General features: G+C 46.7%; 1 protein-coding gene across 1 annotated transcript in view; it reads right to left on the bottom strand.

Annotated features, from left to right (window-relative positions):
- The window catches only part of TGFA (transforming growth factor alpha), a 102976-nt gene that overhangs the window by 61205 nt on the left and 19373 nt on the right, over positions 1-22398 (bottom strand). The window contains exon 2 of the mRNA XM_066378041.1: positions 1999-2052. Coding sequence (XP_066234138.1) covers positions 1999-2052 — 54 coding nt within the window. The remainder of the gene's footprint in view (positions 1-1998; positions 2053-22398) is intronic.

Raw genomic sequence — 22398 nt, 5'->3', positions numbered from 1 at the left:
ACAGGGTGGCACTCAGTCTGTTACAAGGTGATATGCAATAGAGCAAATGCAACTGTTTCCTGAACACTTATCCTAATGAGGAGAGTAAACCTCAGGGACTTGCTCATTCATATCAGAGACATTCTCACAGAAGCAAGTCCAGAAGGGAAAGATGAAACACAGACTATCACTAATGCAGCAAAGACAGTCATTTCTGAATAGCAGGTCTTACCATGTTTACCCCGGGGAGCCTGGGAAACACCAAAGGACCACATAGGAGCCATACCTGAGGGAACAGGCACAGGTCCAACACCACTAGGCCTTTCTTGTCTGTATGAATGGAGGGCGATGGGAAGGAGGGGTAAAATAACCAGGACTACTCCCACCCCATGGATGGTAGCATCAACACTTACCACCATTGCCACCTGTTTGCCTGCAAGTGACACCTTCACTTACCAGGTCCTACAGTGAGGACAAGGAGGGGCTGAAGATGCACCTGGGGGGTAAATGGATCCTCGGAAGGGGGTCAGGACAAATCTGAGAACGGTACAGGGGATCACTAAGCTATCCCCCTCCTCATATATCCACATCTGAGCCCCTTGTGATGTGGGAGGTAATTAAAAAGCAAAAGAAAGTGCTTTAGGAAATGCTAAGACCCTGGACCCTAGAAGCACTGCTTTGGGATGGGCATGCCCTTCCACCCCTCACCCCAATAAAGCATAACCCAGAGGGAGAGAGGTATTTTCTTCTGTGTCATTATGGACCACCAAGTGGCTTGGATATGTTAAGGGTTCAAGTGCATCAAGAATAACAGCTCCAACAGGAGTAGCAGCATCACTTCTAGTGTGTTTGGAGGGAAAGGTCTGGCAGAGAAGAGTCAAGTACCAGGACAGTGTGTGGTTGGTTAGAGAGTATATGCATACATAAGCCACACACACACACACACACACACACACACACACACACACACACACACTGACGCTGCCCTGAAATCACTAGGGACACACAGAAAGATCAGGGGGCCACCACAGGAACAGGTGAGAGCACATCCCATGTCATCAAGGGAACCCTGAAACTGGCAGACTCATGCATTGTTGGTGTAAAAATGAGCTCAAGTTCACTTGGAAAGCTATTTGGCAATTCATACCAAGGGTCATTTATATATTTATTCTTGCTCCTAAAGATCTATCCTAAGGAAAATATCCAAAATAAGGAAAAAGCTTCTAGGCATAAAGATGCAGCATCATAACTTACACTAAAAGCAACATAAATATCCAATGGGAAATGCTTAATTTAATTACACATGTCCACTTTAATGGAACATCATAACATTTTAAAAGTATATAATGGAAGACATTCTAGCAACATGGAAAAACATACAACTCCAAACCGCGAGTTTAAAAAGCAGGAATCAAAATAGTTTTCTCACTGTGACTAATTGAATAAAAATATTAGCGCACATGGACAAAGGATAAAAGCAATGTGCAATTGCAACAGGGACAGGCCTGTAGCCCTCTGATCAGGAGTGGTTTGCTGCCTACATTTCCCATACTTTCCAATCTGTTCAAATGAAATAAGGAAAATATTACTACAAATGTCAAAAGACAAACCAGAAAATAACTAAACAAAGGTCACCAGCCACAGGCAGACAAAAGGAACCTGGGTCCTTAGACAGATCACTGGTGAGCTAGTTCTGAGTTCTCTGGTCCTGCACGCTCTGTTTTCCAGCACCCTTACCCACACTGCTAGTCTGAACAGAGAGATGGGAGGGGCGAGCCCTGAGCGTTCACTCGCCAGAGAAATAACTCCCTGGGGCCTGCAGTTAAGATCTCCCAAGAACACGACCTTGGCCCCTGGGACAGAAGGCAGAGAGCACTCAGGGGACAGTGGGCTGTGCACTCAGCAGGCAGGAGCCCAGATGAAGCTCAGAGCTCAGGCTCCACAAACTAGCCAAGGTCTGCTCCCTTTCCATCCCCCACATACCATCCCACACCAAGGGGACAAGAAGACAGGACTCACCACTTAAGGCAGATGTAGTGTTCTCCAGGGCCTGACATACAGCCAACAGAAGACCTGTGTGGGAAAGAAGAGGGAAAGGTAAGAGTCAGCTCAGTGCAACATGACTTTCAGGGTTCAAGGGCAGGCCTCTACAAAGGGGAAAACTGGGTAGCTTTACAAGGTGGCCAACAGGCAGGCTTGGCTACATAATTTGGGGGGCTTGGTGAAAAATGAAAATGTGGGATTCCTTGTTCAAAGAGCAGAAAAACAGTGTCATTAAAAGTACTAAATATAAAGCCTTTTCCTTTCTTCCATGGTCTCTCTCTCCACCTGTTGTGATGTTTCCTGTTTTTGTGTTTTCACTACCATATAAACATTTTTATTGTGGGAAAATATATACAAAATTTACTGTTTTAACCATTGTAAGTGTAGAGTTCAGTGGCATTAAGTACATTCACATTGTTGTGCATGTCATGATTTTTTTATTTGTTATTTATGTCATTTCTGTCTGTGAAGCAAAGTGAGCAGAGATTCATAGGCATAGGGGGCCCCAGGGACAAAGTGTGCAAGTGCACGTGTGACCACCAACTGCCCAGTTTTCCCTCCAGCCACAGCTGGATGACTATGCGGTGACCCAGCTAGAGGCAGGAAAGTCTAGTGAGGTATTTCTTCTTTCCAGGGACTGGGCGCCCCAACCAGAGGCAGAGAGATGATGACCCTCCAAGGGTATCACAACCTCTGCACCAGATGTACTAGGTACCTGACTCAGGGGTAGGGGATAGGCTTATGCCTATCTAGTCACTCACTGAACATAGTATAGAGCTGTCATTCCAGCATGGTGACAGCTGCCACCAAGACTCGTCCCAAGATGCTGCAGGGTGTATGCACCTAACTTCAACCTCTTTGGTGCCAAGGTCTCACCCAGGGAGGTAGGAGGTGGCACTAGGTGGGATCATGTGCCCCTGAGCACACTACATTGTTCACTGGACTTCTCTTATTCTAATCAAATTTAAAGAGAAAACTATTAAGAATTTCAAGATGGCAACCACAGTATTAACTCCATGCTCAGGGCCCATTTGAGCATGAGACTCTGCTACTACACAAGTCACACGCCCATGAGGCTGCCCCTGCCAACAGATGATGACCTTGTGTGCCCTGAGATTGCACTAGCAGAGGTTTCTGGAAACACTGCAGCAAATTTACAATGAAAAAGGAACTTCTTATGAGTTATGAAATCAGCATGAACTAAGTTACAATGACTTCCTGAAATTGAAATGCAAAGGATGCCATGGTGGCCATACAGAGTCTGGGCCACCTAGGGGTTAGCCCAGAAGGCAGATGAATCAAGTCATACAGAAAGCAAGTACAGTTCTTCATGGTGACCCCTCTGTTGCACAGGAGCAGGGCAAACCCCTCCACACAGGTTGTGAGGGCTCCTTGCCCCTTTCACTCAGGGTTTAGACAAAGAAGCCCTTGACTCTCAGTGGAGAAACACATTTAGAGCAGATAAAGCAGTCACACTCACAACTTTCCTTTAGGCCTCTGAAATGAGAAGCATCACAAGAGCTTTAGACCACATTTGCAGGAGGCCTGACATGGATTTCCCAAAGGCTCCTACTGAGTCCAGGACCAGATATTTGGGCTGGAGCAGGGGCAGGGGGCAAGAAGAGAAAAATCAGTAAAATCACATCTTCCCTGTGCAATTCTTTCTTGCTGCTTAACAGATACTCATTTGGGAAGCACAGCTCTTAGGGTCCCTCGGACATGTAAAAGGCTGAATTTGTAATATACACACCAGGCATTAAAGTTAGGCCTTCTGCCAAAGCCAGGAGAAGTCTTAGTGATTTCACCCTGTCAGTTGAGGACCTGTCACACTGACTTTGCTGGCAGTGCCACAAACCAGTCAGGGCAAAAGTCAGCCAGTGACCTGTAGTAATATAACAACTCGGGGGTACTTTGCATACCTTTCGGCAAGAAGTGCCACTGACCAGTCACAAACTGTCCCTGAATGAATGAATTATCTTGCCACTTCCCTCCTTGACATCACATCCCATAAGTTAGCAAAAGTACACAGTCCTGGGCTCCCTACTGATCTCTGGTTAAGCAAAACTGATACAAGAAAGCAAATATTGTCCAACTATGACTGGGACAGAGCAGACACAATCACTGACTCCAGGGTGTGTGGAAGGGCCATTCCTTAGCAGTGGGGCGAGTTACTTAGCCCCCTCTGTTCCTCCTCCATGAGCTATCACAAAGGGGTTTTGGGAACTAATTGGTCTGTAAAAACCACCATGTTCCACAGATGAAAAAACACTGGGTTTCATTCACAATTTGAGAAATATGAGAAGAATAGTTTCTTTTTATACCCTGTCATGCCCATGGAAAACAACTTCTTAAAGTTCTGGGCTTCTCTCTAAAATCCCAACTCAGGCACAACTTTGCTGAGACTCTGTGATGAAGGGTGAGGCGTTGCTCTCCTTTCACTATGTGGTGAGCTTCCTATGAGGGCCCCAGTCCCAAAAACTAGGGGTTGCTTCTTTTACTTCTCAGGTGGGTGGGTACCACTTTGTGGACACGTACCAGTTCCCGGCCCAACACCTTTACACGTGTGTGTTGTCTTATGTGGTCCTCAGACTAACCCTCGATATAAGCATCTCCTAGGCTCTGGCCTTCTGGTCCAGCCTATGGAAACATGTGGTTTTACAGATGAGGAAACTGAGGCTTACAGAGGTTAAGAAATGTGCCCAAGCTCCTGCAGCCAAATTCAAACTCAAGTCTGTCCAACTGCTGTGCCCAGGTCAGTGTTTAATTACCATACCACCCAATAGTCCTTCTGACCATAGCCTGTCACAACACCTTGATAGATGTGTATTTGCCAGTTACTACCTCCAAAATGAGTCCAAACAACAGATTCAGGTCTAGCAGTGAAGCTCAATCTCTCACTTCTGGAGGCCATATCCATTGCCTCTTGGGAATTTCCACTGCCTCCAATTCCCCCAACTATGAGCAACGGGTCCCAAGGGATAAGGGTGTGGGTGACCAGACCCCTGACCGCCAACGTGTGTGTGTGTGTAAGCCCAGGTATCCAGACTGTTAGCCCCTTGGTTGTGCTTGGAAAGTTGGGCTCTGTGAAGGCCTTCCAGAAACATGTGGCCTTGGCAGCCTCTGAGGCTCATCAGAAACACAGGAAATCCTTCCCTGGAGCACCTGTGTGGGGACAGCACATCCCTGGGGCAGCTGCCACACCCGTGAGTCCAGGGAGACAACACACACTTCAGATGGAGGCTTGTGGACCGAAGCCACAGGCTCCTCTCGCTTGAGTTTCAAAGCTGGACCTCGCCTGCCACAGGCCACCCAGACAGCCTCCTTCTAGGGCAGGAATCCCTTTTAAGCTGGCCCTGTCAGCATCCCATTTCTGTTAAAAAAGTTTCAAGAGGGGAATCCCTGGGCTATGGAATTTAAAAATAAAAGGTGGGGGTTGGTGAGGGGAAAACCACATACAACAAAAGGAAAACCTTATGAAAGGCTGATCACTCCCATCCCAAGCAGAGTGGGAGCCCAGGCCTGCCCTCAAGGAAGGACAGGGGTCACAGTGCTTATAATTCGGCTATTAAAAAGGCAATATGAATTTCTAGCAGAAAGAATGTTGAAAGAGGGGCTAGGCTACTAATTCCGTGAATATATATACATAATGGAGCCACTGGGAAACTGACTCACAGATGAGCCAATGGGAAATGCTGCTGAGAGGCCCTGGGCCCCCCTCTCCGGGACCACAGAGCAGGGAGCCCGCCTCAGACCCTCCGGCTGCTGCTCATTCGTGCACAGGACTGAGACCTGGGCTGAGCCTTCAGCACGAGATGCCCTCCATCCTCTTCCGCTCGTCAGCCCAGTGGCCGTCTCCTATGTGGACACTGAGCGCTGGTGCCCGTCACCCCAGCGGAGCGGACCATGCCTGGCTCTGGCCTCTGTGACTGCCAGTGTTTGCTTCCAGGCTCTTCCCTATTTCATTTTTTTTCATCAGCTGTCCCTGAGAAAATCAAGAGCTCCCTATCTCACCTGTTTTTGGGTCACCTAAGCCAGGCTTTCTACTTAAGGGGGCGAAGGTAAGGTTTTGGTGTCAGAGAGACGTGCAGAGGATGCAGAGAGGTAGCAGCAGGTCCTTCTGGAGGAAGGATACCCTGGATTTAGAGGTGGTGATGAAAGGCATACAAGTAAAGAATTAATGCAAGCAGGAGGGGCAGGAGTCAGGCAAGAGAGGGGCAGAAAGGAGTGTGGGTGTTTGTGGGGGCAGCCAGGATCCCCTTTCCTCTCCTACCGTGCTTTGGGGTCATGAGGGTCAGAGCCAGAGGAGCACAGGACGTGGTCAGTGACACCTAGAAATCAAGAACCCTGCAGCTCAGCATGAGGTCCACCAATGGAGTAGTAACCACATGGGCACAAATGTATGTGTAAATGGGTCACATGGAACCCAGAGCTTGCTGGTACAGGTTCTAAGGCCTCTTCCTTTATGAGTTATATCCCAACACTAAACTCTTTCTGCAAACATGGAGGATTTTAACTGCATAGCAAAAACTGCAGCACTGTATGGTATTTTTAAATGCAAGAGTTATTGATAGCCAGGTGAAGATGCAGGATGCAGGGTAAGAACTGATTAGGAAGGAAAAAAGGGCATGCACTTCAGGTAGGGGTGGAGTCAGGGGTGGGAGGACCAGCAGACCTGCCCCTGTGACAATATACATAAATACTGGGGCTGAGAGTATCCACTGCATCTGCCATCACCCCAGTACGGGGAGGCCAGCCCTCAGAGGGACATGGTTTCTCTTGAAGGAGGATGTGACAGTTCACATTTGCTCCTGCTCACAGGCTTCAGTGACACTCACTTCAGAAGGTGTCAGGCAAAGCCACAGAGGAATCTGTGGGGGAACTGGCCAGACGGGATCAGGACAACTCTGGGGACGGCAAGGAAAGTTTAGAAACATGTGACACAGGAATGAGTCACCTTGGGCAGACGGGCTCCTGGACAGAGGGCTCTTTCTTTCACCATCCCAGCATGTGGAACATTGCTTTTAAAATACAGGTTGGATCCCGCTACCCAAGAAGAGAGTCTTATCAAGACATTATTTGAAAAGATTAGTATTGTGTTTCAGGTGGCAGGTCCTGACTCACAGAACAAAAAACCAACTCTGTGGAGGGGGCAGCTTTTAGTTTCAAACCCACACAGTGAGGTCCTGACCTCAAACACAGCTATGACATGGCACAAGTTAACCAGGAAGACGTTTCTATGCCAGTGGCAGGTGGTGGAGGGAAGACCACTGGAGTCTAATTGGTGTCTTGGGCTCCCTCCTCATATTGTTCAGTCACAGGCTTGTCTTTGTGGCTGATGGCATTATTGATAATAATGGCAGCAACGTTGCTTGAGTACTTACTACATGCCCTGAACTGTCTCATTCAATAGTAAAAGCAAGTCCAAGGACATAGGTAAGTACTAGTATGCTCCCATTTTAGAGGTAAGAAGGTTGAGGTACAGGAGATGAACAAACTACCCCAGGGTCACCCAGCTTGTAAGTGACGGACACCGCAGGCTCACTCTGTTTCTGCTTATCTTGTGAAGTACAGCCGAACAACACAAAAATGCTGGAAAGGACCACCTCCTCCTCTTCTCTCCTGGATGTAATCCAAGTATGTTCTGTGATACGGGGAACACAGCTAAAGGGGAGCCCAGGGACTAGAGTCATCCATAAACTGTGTCACCGTTAGCAAGTCACTTGACCTTTCTCATTCTTGGGCTCTTTAAATAACAGAGAAGGATGAGAAGATCTGCCCAGTCCTTAACTTCCAAGCATTTGTGAAGATACAGGGCTGTCCATCTTCCTTAACAATTTAGCCTACCGAGCACCTTCACGGAACACTGGCTCCTTCCAATGCTTTGTAGGGGGGACTCCTTGCTTTGATCAAGGACCAGACGATGTGAAGCCTGCGTGTGTTTGTCTCGGTGACTGTGCTAGGTTTATGGTAATTTTGTCTTTCAATTTAGCATGGCATTTACATCAAATATCAGAAAATGGAAGAGATCCTAAACCTGAACCTAAAAGTGCACAGTGTTCCATCTCTATGTTTTCCATTCAGTCTTCCAGATTTAGTATATGTGCTACTGAAGCGAGCACACCGCAGTCTTGATTTTGCAAGCTCACCATCCATGAGGGAATGCACTTGAGTCCCTGAGCTCAGGGCCCTCGGCAGCCCTTCCTAATGGCATGGCTATAGGCAGCAAAGTCCAGCCTGATGAGGCTAAGGCAATACCTCATGATTATGACATCATGGAAGATAAACCAGTGCCACCTGAATGCTCACAGGTACTTTCCATATCCATCTCAATATATCTGTGACTAGGAAACACCAAAGTATTCGGAAGGATTAGGATCAGGGAGGTGGAAGAAGTCAGCAGATGGGTGCCTACACTGCAATCCTCTGCCAATTTCTAATTCTGCCTCAGGGTCTGTTATGGTAGAACAGAAAGGAACCTTGACATCAGACTGAGTTCAAATCCTCACTGCTGCTCCTGACTTGTGCGGCCTTGGCTATGTTATCTAATCTTGCTCAACTCGGTGTCCTCATTCATAAATAAGGATGACACCTCCTCGCCCAGCTACAGCAAGGATTAAATGAAATAAAATGTAGTACACAAAGCCAGGGGAAAATAGAATCATCCATACTACAGCAGAGGCAGACGAGTATAGGGTACCAAAGGCAGCACACAGATCCCACATGCCCGGAGACACTGCCTCTGCTTCCAAGCCCTAAGCACCATATCCAGGCCTGACTGCTCTCCAGTGGCCTGAATCTCAAACCATGAGTTCAGGAATAACTTCATCTGGTCTCATCCCCTGACCTGTTCCAACTTCTCCTCTTTGCTTCAGGGCAGGGCTGAGGGCCGGAGAGCCATTGTCCACCCCTCCCTTCCCTCTACCTGGTATCCAAGCCAAGACCTCCTACACATCCTGCCTCCACATGGTCCATCTCATCCAACCCCCTGCATCCCTGCTGCCGCTGCCCCAGTTCAGGCCTCTCCTCTCTCCCGGGCTATCACAATAGTCGCCTGACTGGTTTTCCTGCCAGCAGCTTTTGTTGTGCCTTTGCTCCGGCTGCTAGAGGGACCTTCCTGGAGCGCTTGCTAGATCACTGCACTCCTTTCCTCTACCCTCCTGGTGGGCTCCCCCATGCAAGAACTCAGTCCAAAGTCCCAGGCAGAGATTTAAGGTGCAGGACCTGGTCTGACACCCCATTTCCACCTGCTCTCCCCACCCACTCCCATCAGGCACTGTCCCCCTTCCCCTCCATGTGACTTGCCCTCAGGCAGAGCTCGTGCCTTCGGCTACCCCCAGCAGGGACTTGACTCAAGTCCCGCTTAGCTGCCTGAGCCTTGGTTTCCTTCACTCTAAAAAGAGAGACAGATATCCATGTCTCACATGGGGTTATTGCAAAGATGAAATGAGGGAACACATGAGAAACGTGTAGTATGTTGAATGGTACATACAAATGGTAGCTGCTATTATAGAGAGTTACCATAAACACGGGGTGGGCAAAAGTAGCTTTACAGTTTATTTTTGTATTATTTATTTATTATCGTATGAAAAATAATACAAGAATTAATAAATAATACAAGAATAAACTCTTTCACATACAACTGTAAACCTACTTTTGCCCACCCAGTATTTGGTGATTGTGGATTTTCTGTATAAATTTATAACAGCATTTAACATAGACAAATAGTAACAATTTAAGTGGCTTCATACTTAATTTTAACAATTAACCATTCAGCACAATAAATATGTTTCTTTTCCAAACAGTTTTATTTTACAAGCTTTCCAGCTGTGGTGTGAGTATGCATTTGAGTCTGGTTCCGCTTTTCTGTCGAATAGGAAGGAAAAGACATTCCTATGGTAACAACCAGAAGTTGTCCTGAGCACCTGTCAGCTTCTCTTCCCAGCTGCAACACCCTCTCTAAGAGCCTACCTTACTGGATGAGTATCTTTGGACAGGTATCCTTGCTAACTTATTCTGGGACAAATACTCTAGATATAGAAAGTGATAAGAGGTAACCGGCACAGCATTCACGAATGTCATACTCGACTATGAGACACCCTCCCCAGTTTCCCCAGACCTTATATTTCTATAAGCATTTCTTCAGAGCAGTCTGTATTTGATTCTGCCTTGTAGTGTGAAAGTTTTTGGGTCTTACCTGTCTTCCCCTCTAGTGTGGTCAGAAGCCGTGTCTTACTCATATCTACACTCACATCTGGCAGAATGCCTTGCATCTAGTTAGGTTTTTGATACATCGAACTGAATTTCTCTAAGAGGTCACAGAGTTGGGGGGTGGTGAGGACTGAGAGCATGCACACAGGGCATGGAAAAACCAGCTGATCCTTAGGAATCCCTTCCTCACGTCTATCCTAGACCCCCACAGCCATAAGCTCTGAGTGTTGGTTCTTATTCTGATTTCAGTGGAAATGAAGAACACTTGAAACCTGGCATTCATTCATCCAACAGGTGCTTGCAGGACACCAACTACATGGCAAACACAGTGCTGCTGAGATAGCGAAGGACTAAAAGTTTCTTCTCTCATAACATCTGCAATGTACTTGTCCCATGGAAAACAATCCTTCTAATTGCTGAAAACCATTCACGCTGAACTCTACTATAAATGTCTGGCTGCACCATCATTCAGGCGCGTGGTGAGTTAAAGTGCATCTTCTATTTCAACAGTGATGTGAACTGGCCTCAGAATGCAGAGAGGACCTGGAGGTGTGGGGAAATGTGGCCTTCTGAGCCAGCAGTGTGTCTGCTGAACCACACTCCAAGACGATCCTGAGTTCTTTAGTCACCGATAAGATGACCCCTGACATGTTTTATTTTTGGATCCTGACCTCATTTTGTAGGTTTTCCTGAAAATTTTGTGAGAAAAAAGGAAGACCTGCACCTGGGGACCCCAACAAGGAGAAGACAGAGGGTGTGAGAAGGGGTGTAGAGCTCACTGAATGGCTTGGTGCTGCAGGATGGCCAGCCACCAAGTGTTTGCTGAGCACTACAAGGCAAAGGCAGGACTTGCCACAAGTTTACAATCTAGATGGGGAGACACCATTGAAGCAATACACTCCCCTGTGCTCCAGGAATATCTCCCATACTCCGTCAAACCCTGTGTTCCACTCCAATGTGTGTACCTGATCCAGGTCTCCTGGGCACTTAACTTAGTCTTTCTTGCCTAGAAAAGTCTCCTGATGCCTTAAACACACTTCTGTCCAACCTTTCAGGCCCAGCTCAACCTCCACGTCCTCCACAACAGCCTCCTGACCACTTCAGCAGGTAGCATTCTCACTCCTTCACCTCATGACACCTGTCAGTACCAGTGGTGCATAGCCCACTCCAGTCATTAACATGGGTCTCCCCTGTCCCTCTCAGCCCAGACCTCATCTCCCACCATTTCTGACTCAGGAGAACTGATTACTATCTTTCTCGCCCTACTTCAAGGAGCAAATGAGAATATTTGTAAAGTGCTTTGAGCCCTTTAGAGTTGAGGGCCTAATTGATGCCCAGGACCAACACCACATGCACAGGCATCAGTGAGGTAATGCAGCTGTAAAAGATAACATCTGCTTTTATTAACTTCCAGGGAAGTGTGCAAAAAATAAATGACTAAACAAAAAAGCCCCAGAGACTTTTGCAAGAAGAGGTGGGTGCTGCCTTTTTGAGATACTAAATCAGAAAGTGATATAATACACATCTCTTCTTCACTCTCCCCAACTCCCCATAGATAGAACAATGCTATCTACTGATCTGGTATTCTAAGAGGACCCCAGCCAATAATGCAAATAGAATATGGGGCAAAATATCTTTACCAAACAAACAATCAACCAGGATACACTGAGCATCTCTACTGGTTGAGGAAGGCCTGGTAAACTGACCCCAGTCACCCAGATCTATGCTGTCCCCATTTTTGTTAGGAGGCAGCAGCCATATCTTCAGCAGAGTCAAAGCCTTATCAAAGACCTGCCTGGACCAAGGGCTGGGTATGAGTCAAACTTCCTCTTCCGGAAGGCCTGCTCCTGTGCTGGCTGGTTGAGGGCCCCCATCCAGGGGTTGCAGAGCAGCAGGGCAAGTATCCCAAGCTAGCTGGAGTTCCCTGGCCACTGAATCACCAACAGGCTCTACCAGGGCTGTGCTCTGAGGTCACAAGAAGCTGTGCCAAGCTGAGGTGCTCTAAAACCCTGTTCCAGCTGACTGACACAGAGGCATAAAGGTGTCTGTGGAAGGGGCTACGCTTGATGTTCCAAGTCCCAGAGGAAAGAAGGGGTAGGAAGTGTACTGAAGACAAAGCCAGGATAAAGTGGTAGACACCATGGCTCTGTCTGCAGGGCCCAGGCCCTCAGCCGAGCAGAAACGTGGCTGCCATGGAATTCAGGAATCAAATGCCAGCTCTGGAAAAGTCCAGTGGAGTTACAAGCCCCCTCCTCTTCTACGGAGGCCCACTGACTCCATCTCAGCTCCCCTGGCCTTGTGGTGGCCCTAGAATTGCCATCTTCTGGGTCAAGGGTCAGCAGGGGCCTTTCCTATGTGGACCTCAGACCAGCAGAGTTAGCCTTTTAGCAGAACCAGCGAAGCCAGGCCAATCCCTCAGCTCCATCAAAGCCATGTGTAAACATCACTTACTGCAAGTGGCTTGGAAGTAGGCTATGAGTGGGGAGAAAGAAAAAAATAAACAATCCTTACCTCTGCCCCACTTCCTCCATGTGAATTGCTCTGTGATGACAATCTAACCCCTTCCCACTGTTCCACTCAGGACAGCCGCGGAGCCACCCTGCAGAAGGTACTGGGCAGTTTGGGGTTTGGGCCAAGATCAATAACTATGTGACTTGGCAGAATTTCAGATCAATGTGGCATCAGTCTGGGGTGGAGGTGGGGATGGGGGAGGGGACAGTGTTACACCAATCTAATCACCACTGTCAGGCTTCCATTGTGTTCTGTATTTTGGGGGATGGCCATAGAATGCCCCTGTGAAGAACTCATTTGACCAGATAAAGGCCACTGATTGAAAAGCAGGGTTCAAATACAGCAGACAAATCCAGAACTATGGATTTTCAAGAAGTAAGGGGAAACACTGTGAAGTTCTTATAACTGCGCATTTCCCAATCCATATTATGCTGTAGACTGAGACAATGTCTATATTCTTTTCCTTGGGCCTTGGAAGTGAGGGGCAGAAGAAAGAGAAAGAGGAGGAGAATGTGTGAGAGGTGGAGGAGGAGGAGGAGAGAGTAGGTGAGAAAGGACCTGAGTGACAAGTGCAGGTACCAGCTGCTGAAAAGGTCCTGGATGAGGAGTGGCAAGAGGAGCTAAGATTGACCTCCCTTTACTGGGAGACCCTGACCAGACCACCCCTAGCTGAGGGGTTCTCACTCCTGACACTGCCTCTTAGGGGGCATCTGGAAACTGGTGGATGTAGTTTTGATTTTTTTTTTATTAAGTGAGAGGCAGGAAGACAGAAAGACAGACTCCCACATATGCCCTGACTGAAATCCACCTGGCAATCCCCCTATAAAGTGATGCTTTGCCCACTTGGGGCAACTGCTCTGTTGCTCAGCAACTAATCTATTTTTAGCACCTGAAGTGAGGTCATGGAGCCATCCTCAGTGCCCGGGGTGAACATGCTCAAACCTTTTAAGCAATGGCTGTAGGAGGAGAAGAGAGAGAGAGGAGAAGGAGAAGGAGAAGGAGAAGGAGAAGGAGAAGGAGAAGGAGAAGGAGAAGGAGAAGGAGAAGGAGAAGGAGAAGGAGAAGAGGGAAAGGTGGAGAAGCAAATGGTTTTTTCTCCTGTGTGCCCTGACCTGGAATCAAACCTGGGAGTTGCACAGGCCGGGCCGATGCTCTACCACTGAGCCAACCAACCAGGGCCCTGTGGGGGTAGTTTTCAATTGTCACAATGACTCAGGGTTACTCCTGCTATTTAATGAGTGAGAACTGGGGTGCTGAATTGCTGTCATGCACAGGACTTTGTCCTGCGTAAAATGCTAACAGTGCACCCTGTTAAAAAATTCTGGACCCCAACAGGGAAAGCCCCTTTAACCACAGGTCATTCAGCCTCCAAATGAATGGACAGAAGCACTCCAAAGCAGGGGAGATGGGAACAAACTGGCAGTCACATGAACAGACAGGGCTGCTCTTTAGAACCTTGCAAATGGTCTCAGGGAAGCTTGCAGAGTAACTGTGGTGATCAGCCTGTCCGTAACTAGGATGCTCCCTTTCTCATTCAGTCATTTCCTTTTTTCTTTTGTTCATCTGTCTGTCTCTATATTAACCCAAAATATTTGTGTTGCACAACACAAAGACTACCTATAAAGTAACAAGACTGACAAGCGACAGACAAAACGGCTCCCTGTGTTTTATAGTCTTGGGGTTCCAGAAAGACTCCCAGGAACCCTGAGAGGGAGAGAACTGACAGGAGAGATGATGCATTCTACTCCCTTCATCCACTGCCCAACTTTAGGGCCCCTGACATATGCCCCTTGGGGTGACACCAAGTTCTTTTGGACACATGTAGCAAAACTGTTCATGAACGCCCTCAAAGCACTTAGTTGTATGGGACGAATCCCATTTGCTGACTGAGAAAAACCAGTAAGAAACAAGGCATGCCTGTTCCCACAGTTTTGTACCAGAGAGCATAACATACCTTTGAGTGGCATCGACTTAAAGCATTTTAAAGGAAGACAAACCTGGGGAAGACATAGTAGCTCTTCTAGGGGAAGATGGGAATGGGATCTCCCCCACTAACCCTGCTCCTGTCCCCCTACCCTGTCCCAATTTACCTCTTTGACTTTTGGAGAGGACAGGGTAGTGATGAGAAGCAAAAGAGAGAGAAAGAAGCAGGAAAAAGAGAAAGTTTTCTGCCAGGACAGTTTAGCTCTAGCAAGAACTGGAGGATGACAGAAAGAAGAATGTGGGTGGCAGCCTAGCATAAGTCCCAGGCACGTGTAGAGTGACAAAAGTGTCTTAGATTATTAATATTCAGTGTATTATGGAAGCATTGTCTAAAAAAAACTAGACTCATCTAAATGAAAGTGGTGTAGGAAACGAAATCAGCTGATAAAATGGTATAGCTACTGTGGAAGGCAATTTGGTAGTTTCTTGCAAAACTAAACACAATCTTGCCATATGGTCCAGCAATTAAGCCCCTTGGCATTTACCCAAATGATTGAAAACTTATGTTCACAGAAAAACCTGCACACAAATCATTATAGGAGCTTTACTGTCCAAACTTGGAAGTAACCAAGACATCCTTCAGTAGGTGAATAAATAAACTATGGTATATCCAGACAATGGAGTATTATACAGCAATGAAAAGAAATGAGCTATCAAGCCATAAAAAAACCCCAACAACAACAAAAATAAACTGGGAGAAACCTTAAATGTATATTACTAAGGAGAAGAAGAAAATCAGAAAAGTCTCTGGACTGAGGCTGTGATTCTGATTATATGACATTCTGGGAAGGGCAAACTCTGAGGCAGTACAGAGATCGGTAGCTGCCAGGGGTTTAGGAAAAGGGAGGGAAGAAGGGGTAAATAGGGGAAACATGGGTTTCTTGGGGCAATGACACTCTTCTGCATGATACTACAATGGTGTATAGAGGTCATTATATATTTGTCAAAAATCATAGAGTGCACAATACAAAGAATAAACCCTAATGTAAACTGGGGGCTTTAGTTTACATTTAACTTTAGTTAAAAAAAACATTAACTTTAGTTAATAATGGCCCATCAATTGTTGCAAATGTACCACACTAAAGCAAGATGTTAATAATAATTGTGTGGGGTGGGGTAAGGAAGTATATAGGAACTCTGTACTTTCCACTAAATTTTTCTATAAACCTGAAACTTCTCTAAAAGAGAGCCTATCAAGAAAAATCCAGCTGATAACAGTTGCAACACTGTGAAGTCATATTATTTTCTCCACATTCTGAGTTGTCTGGTCTTACCGTTTCCCTACGTGCAAGTACAATGCCCTTCTCCTAGGAAAGTCAAGCTGGCATAAGCAGCTTGGGTTGGACTTCTCTGGAAATACAGAGGAGACACTGTGCAGTTTTCCACGGAGTGCTACGGCTCCGGGCATCCTTGCTGCCCCATCAGCTTGGCAGAGTGTACAGACAGACCACAGAGTGTACTTCCCGGCCAGCCTTTGCCATCACTGTGAATGCTAGCCAGCTGAAAACTCAGAGGGCAAGAAGCCCACTTCTTTTTCCTCTGTTGTGAGATGTGTTGTAGGGCTCTGCTCGCTAAATGCTGACAGTGGTTCCCAGGAGAAGCAATGACCGGCTTTGGTCAGTGGCTGATCAGATTGGGCTGGGCTACTGTGTACCCTGCGCCTTCCTCTCACACGGGGAGCAGGTCAGATGTGGAAACAGGCCAGGGGGAAGGCAGGGGAGGGGACTGGAGGGAGGCAAAGGGAGGAATAATGGGGGGGGTCTTCAAAAGAAGTCTTTCTACATAGAGGTTGACAAGCACAGTCATGAATTGAAGCAGCCTTTGAAACCACCAAAAAAATTTTTAAAAATCCAGTATCCTTGTTTCAGGGCTTCTGTGGTCCTTAATGTAAAACATGTGATGCTTCCTAGGCATGCTGTCATTCAGCTAAGGACAGGTTATGAATATAATTTTCAATCTGTTGTCAACTGCTGTCAGCTGAGACTGTGGGAGCAGAAGATAAGAGTTACTAGAAGATGGTTTCACCCAATTTCTTGACCTTCCAGCTGCCCTAAGAGCGGGCTCCCAAATAGGTATCAAACACAGACTTTATCATAACAAAATGAAGCTACAGGTACAAAGAACTTTTCCATCCTCCTCTTCCAGTCTTCTTATGCTTCAGGCAGGAAAGGAATAAGACCAGGGTCCTTTTAAATGTCTAACACCATCTTTTTATGAAAATCTATGAGCAAAGTAATGAAGCAAGTGGCTCACTCCCCATCCCCAGCACTGTCACAACCTGACATTTTAGTGTTTATTTTCTGTCTTCTTGGGATCAAGTGGGTACAGGGGAGAGATGGTGATTTTGGGTTCACTGTATTCACGGTGCCCAAATAATACCCGACACATAGATAGCCCTCAACAATAATTGCTAAATTCAGTTCCTTTTCAAGCCAAACCTGCCAGACAGTTCCACAGAGATGTCTAGGGACTATGAACCAAAGAAGACAACAATTTAACTCCTATTTGCACAGAAATACTTTATAAAGACTTTGTGGAATCTAGGTCCTTTCATTCTGCAATAAGACACCATGAAAACTTATCCGTGATGACAGTTTTCCATGAAATAATGCAGACACTGGATGTGTGTATGTGTATGTGGACCAATAGAGTCACTGTGGGTGTTCTTTCTGAACTGGTGACATCTAACAGAGACATGAATAAAATTAGGGACCAGTCTTGCAAATATCTAGGGGAAGGGCATCCAAAGCTAAAGAAATGGCAAGTGCAAAGGACCTGTGGAGGTGAACTTAGCCTGTTCAAGGAAGAACAAGAAGGCTGGAGTGGGACAGGGGTGACAACTGAGGCTGGAGAGATGCCAAGGCAGACATCTCTCATGGGGAGTGCTAGGAGTCTGAATTTTATCCTAAGCTGAGCAGCTACCAGAAGGTTTTGAGCAGAGGAGCAATAACATAATGTGTTAGAAGGGGTCACTTGGGGTACTACTGAGAACAGAGTAGGCCTTGCCAGAGGCAAAACTGGAAACCGGGGGAGTGAAGATGAGAAGTCCAGGTGGAAGATGAGGGGTGGCAGGGAAGGATGTGAGAAGTGGTCGGATTAGAATAATATAATTAGAGCTGCTAGGGCTCACTGAACTTGGGAGGACTGAACATGGGTGGTACGCGCTGGTCCCATTCCTTCTTTCTCTCTCTTTAAAAGAAATTTCTTTTCCATTGATTTGAAGGAGGGGGGCAAGGAAAAACATCAATTCACTGTTCCATTTAGTTGTGCACTCATTGGTTGCTTCTTTTTTTTTATTTTTGTAACAGAGACAGAGAGAGTCAGAGAGAGGGACAGATAGGGACAAACAGGAAGGGAGAGAGGTGAGAAGCATCAATTCTTCATCGTGGCTCCTTAGTTGTTCATTGATTGCTTTCTCATATGTGCCTTGACTGGGGGCTACTGCAGAGCGAGTGACCCCTGGCTCGAGCCAGCGACCTTGGGCTCAAGCTGGTGAGCCTTGATCAAACCAGATGAGCCCATGCTCAAGCTGGCAACCTCAGGGTATCAAACCTGGGTCCTCCGCGTCCTAGTTCAATGCTCTATCCACTGTGCCATGGCCTGGTCAGGCTGGCTGGTTCTGGTGTGTGCCCTTCCTGGGGATCAAACTCATGACCTCAGCACACCTGGACAATGCTCTATCCACTGAGCTACCGGCCAGGGCCAGAACCTCCTCTCTTTACCCCATCTTTATTTTTACTATTTCCCTGCCTTCTTTTTTTAAATTTATTTTGACAGAGACAGAGAGTGAAAGTCAGAGAGAAGGATAGACAGGGACAGACAGGAAGGGAGAGAGATGAGAAGCATCAATTCTTTGTGGCAACTTAGTTGTTCACTGATTGCTTTCTTGTATGTGCCTTGACAGGAAGGGCGGGGGGGGGGGGGGCTCCTGCAGAGCAAGTGACCTCTTGCTCAAGCCAACAACCTTGGGCTCAAGCCAGCGACCTTGGGCTTCAAGCTAACAACCTTTGAGCTCAAGCCCAAAAGGGGTTTATGACCGCTTTTGGGGTCATGTCTATGATCCCACACTCAAGCCAGTGACCCCGTACTCAAGCTGGTGACCTTGAGGTTTCGAACTTGGGTCGTCCATATCCCAGTTCGATGCTCTATCCACTGTGCCACCACCTGATCAGGCTCCCCTTCCTTCTTTTTACCTTTCTAGGACATCTTTAACTTTCAACACCAGTTCAAACATCAATGACTTCAAAAACCTTTTCTGACCACCCATTTCTTTCAAAAAATTAAAAAGTAAACAAATGAATAAACACACAAGAACAAAGGCCTAGAGAAACCCATTGGTAGGCCAAATGCTCACAAGAGTCTAATCCACACAAGTCAATCTTATTTTGGTTGTGATGATCTCAAACTTCTCTAAAGAGCTTTTAATAAAATCCCTTCCAGGATTGGCCCACTATCCTTGAGATCTTCCAAGATGCTACAAGCTAAAATGAAGGTCCTGCCCTGGTTCATTTGCAGGCAGATTCTAAGAATCTCAGTCTAGGCTTACCCGTGAGACATATGTTCGACATCTAGGATAAGTTTTCCTCCTGAGGATGATGCTTGGGCCCAAGGCTTTCTGTAGCCCTCTGCCTGTAGGCTGACTAACAATACAGGCTCAGAAGTGAAGGGCTGGCAAGGAGCAAAGTGAATAGGCTCTGTGCTGACCCGTGACCAGAACACCTACGTGCCAGTTGCAAAAGTACAGACCCAGAGGCTTTTCTCTGCTCTGGGTTTCTCTGCCCTCAGTGTCCTGCCTCTGCAGCAACCTTTTCTGAACCCTGCAGGCACAGTCCAGCTCTCTACTTTCCTTCACATCCCCCGGTGCCTGTGGGAGAAGACTGAAGAACAGTTGTTCCCACTGATGCAGGAGTAACGATACCAAGATGGCTCCTCGGCTAGAACACTCAACATGCCACATATCCCTTGGGAAATGAGTCCTTCCCTCTGAGACAGGTACGTGTCAGCATTCCTTCTGAGGCAGCCGGAACACTCCTGCTAATAATTCAACAAGGGCCCAAGATTGGCCGACTTGAATGTCATCACAGAGCTTTGTCACCCAAAGTAAGTGGTTTTTTGCTACTTACTTTGAAGTGAGGCAAATACCCACGTCCTGAAGGATGACAGGACATACTAGTCACACCCTCATAGGCTCCCGGCCTTGCTGGGATGCCAATCCCGCCTAACAGGACTCTGCAGCACTCCTATCGCTATGGGATTAGGTTTGTGGAACACATTTTAAAAATCAGAGTAGTGTATTAAAAAGGGCACAAAGTATAAGTAATGTAAGTGGGACCATCTTTAACTAATTCCTTGAAAATACATGTCTTTTTCTCATTCTTAAGTGCCCTACCATCTTGAGCAGTAATCAAATATACTGCACATATATCACCAACTCCACACTGAGTCCACAGCAGACATTACTAACTGATCACAGCACTATTCTCACTGATATATGCAGACTTAAAGCTTTCTAAACAGTCACTTCCAAGTGATCACATTTGCCCTAGAAAATGGAACTATTTCCCACTCTGCTCATAAAATATCTGTTGCTATGTCAATGCTGTTTTGGAAATGAAGAGTGGGAAGGAGGAGGAAGTGTGAAGAGAGACTCTGAGGGCAAATTGTTTGTCATTAATAATTATTTGTCAGTCATTAAATGTTAGGCATTGTGCAAGGCACTGCAGAAGTGGAGAACAGGAGAAGAAAAAGGAAAAGCCCATGAAATAGGAAATGAAAACTCTAGATGAAACATACACACACACACACACACACACACTCACACAATCACTGTCAATGGAGCAAGAGGTCATTCCAAAACACCTTTGGTATGACTACAAAATCGAAGTGGATTCTTTTTCTCCCAGAATAAGGGAGATAGAACCTAGGAATATCAATAGCTATTCCTACCGATTTCTCTGTCTCCTCAAAGCAAAAGGTTTTTATATAAATGAATCCCCAAATTTTCAGTAAATTTCTGTTATGAAGCCTTTGAAAATAGCTACCTCATCAGGTGATAAACAGCCCAGGTGAAAACAATGACTGAATGACTTATGAAAAAAGGCTAAAGTGGAAAAAAATCCAGAACAGTACATCAGTAGGTAGTTTAGAACAACCCAGATTTCTTTACTGATTTCTATTGGAAGCCTAAATAGGATTTTCACAAAAGGTAATGACTTTAGCTTCAAGGCCAAACAGTGAGGCCATTTGCCCACTTTTGCTCTGCTCATGGTGGAGTCAGATGACATCAAAGCCCCAGAGGGCATTCTTAGCTGAGCCAGGACCAGTCTCGGGGGCCATGGAACCCTCAGGGATGAAGACCATGCACATAGGAGGGGTCACACCTTGCAGCCTGACCCTCTCTCTCAGTCACAAGAGCAGCTGGTACCTGCCTTGCTTAATGGTGTATTCCATGGAAGACACATATCAGATCCTGCTTTCTGGCATAACAAACGTACCCACAGCCCCCTACAGTTCACTTCTCCAGGCTGGGAGCTCACATAAACTGTCCGTGTGCAGGGCAGGCTTGTGGACGCTCTCTACAGAAGGAGCTACCCAGTGGTGCGATTCAGCCGGTTTGCACCAGTTCAGTAGAACCGATACTTAATTTTTTGTCGAGTTTGGCAAATTGTTTTTTTTTTTTTTTTTTTCTGAAGCTGGAAATGGGGAGACAGTCAGACAGACTCCCACATGCGCCGGACCGGGATCCACCCGGCACGTCCACCAGGGGCGACGCTCTGCCCACCAGGGGGCCATACTCTGCCCCTCTGGGGCGTCGCTCTGCCGCGACCAAAGACACTCTAGCGCCTGGGGCAGAGGCCAAGGAGCCATCCCCAGCGCCTGGGCCACCTTTGCTCCAATGGAGCCGCTGCAGGAGGGGAAGAGAGAGACAGAGAGGAAGAAGGGGCGGGGGGTGGAGAAGCAAATGGGCGCTTCTCCTATGTGCCCTGGCCGGGAATCGATCCCGGGTCCCCCGCACGCCAGGCCGATGCTATACCGCTGAGCCAACCGGCCAGGACAGCAAATTGGTTTTTAAAATGGCACTTGTAATCAGGGTTCTCTCTAAGGTGGGTGCCTGGACAGCCACCCAATGTGGAAATCAGAAGTTTACATCCCTTACTCTATTTTTTTTTTATATATATAATTTTATTTTTTTAATGGGGTGACATCAATAAATCAGGATACATATATTCAAAGATAACAAGTCCAGGTTATCTTGTCGTTCAATTATGTTGCATACCCACCACCCAAAGTCAGATTGTCCTCTGTCACCTTCTATCTTGTTTTCTTTGTGCCCCTCCCCACCCCCTATCCCTCTCCCATTCCCCCCTCCCCCCCGTAACCACCACACTCTTATAAATGTCTCTTAGTTTCACTATTATGTCCCACCTATGTATGGAATAATACAGTTCCTGTTTTTTTCTGATTTACTTATTTCGCTTCGTATCATGTTATCAAGATCCCACCATTTTGCTGTAAATGTTCCGATGTCATCATTTCTTATGGCTGAGTAGTATTCCATAGTGTATATGTGCCACATCTTCTTTATCCAGTCATCTATTGATGGGCTTTTTGGTTGTTTCCATGTCCTGGCTACTGTGAACAATGCTGCAATAAACATGGGGCTACATGTGTCTT

Source organism: Saccopteryx leptura, chromosome 3 (assembly GCF_036850995.1).
Source record: "Saccopteryx leptura isolate mSacLep1 chromosome 3, mSacLep1_pri_phased_curated, whole genome shotgun sequence".
NCBI classification, from domain to species: domain Eukaryota; kingdom Metazoa; phylum Chordata; class Mammalia; order Chiroptera; family Emballonuridae; genus Saccopteryx; species Saccopteryx leptura.
The sequence above is the reverse complement of the archived record's forward strand: the minus strand, read 5'-3'. Positions and strand labels throughout refer to the sequence as shown.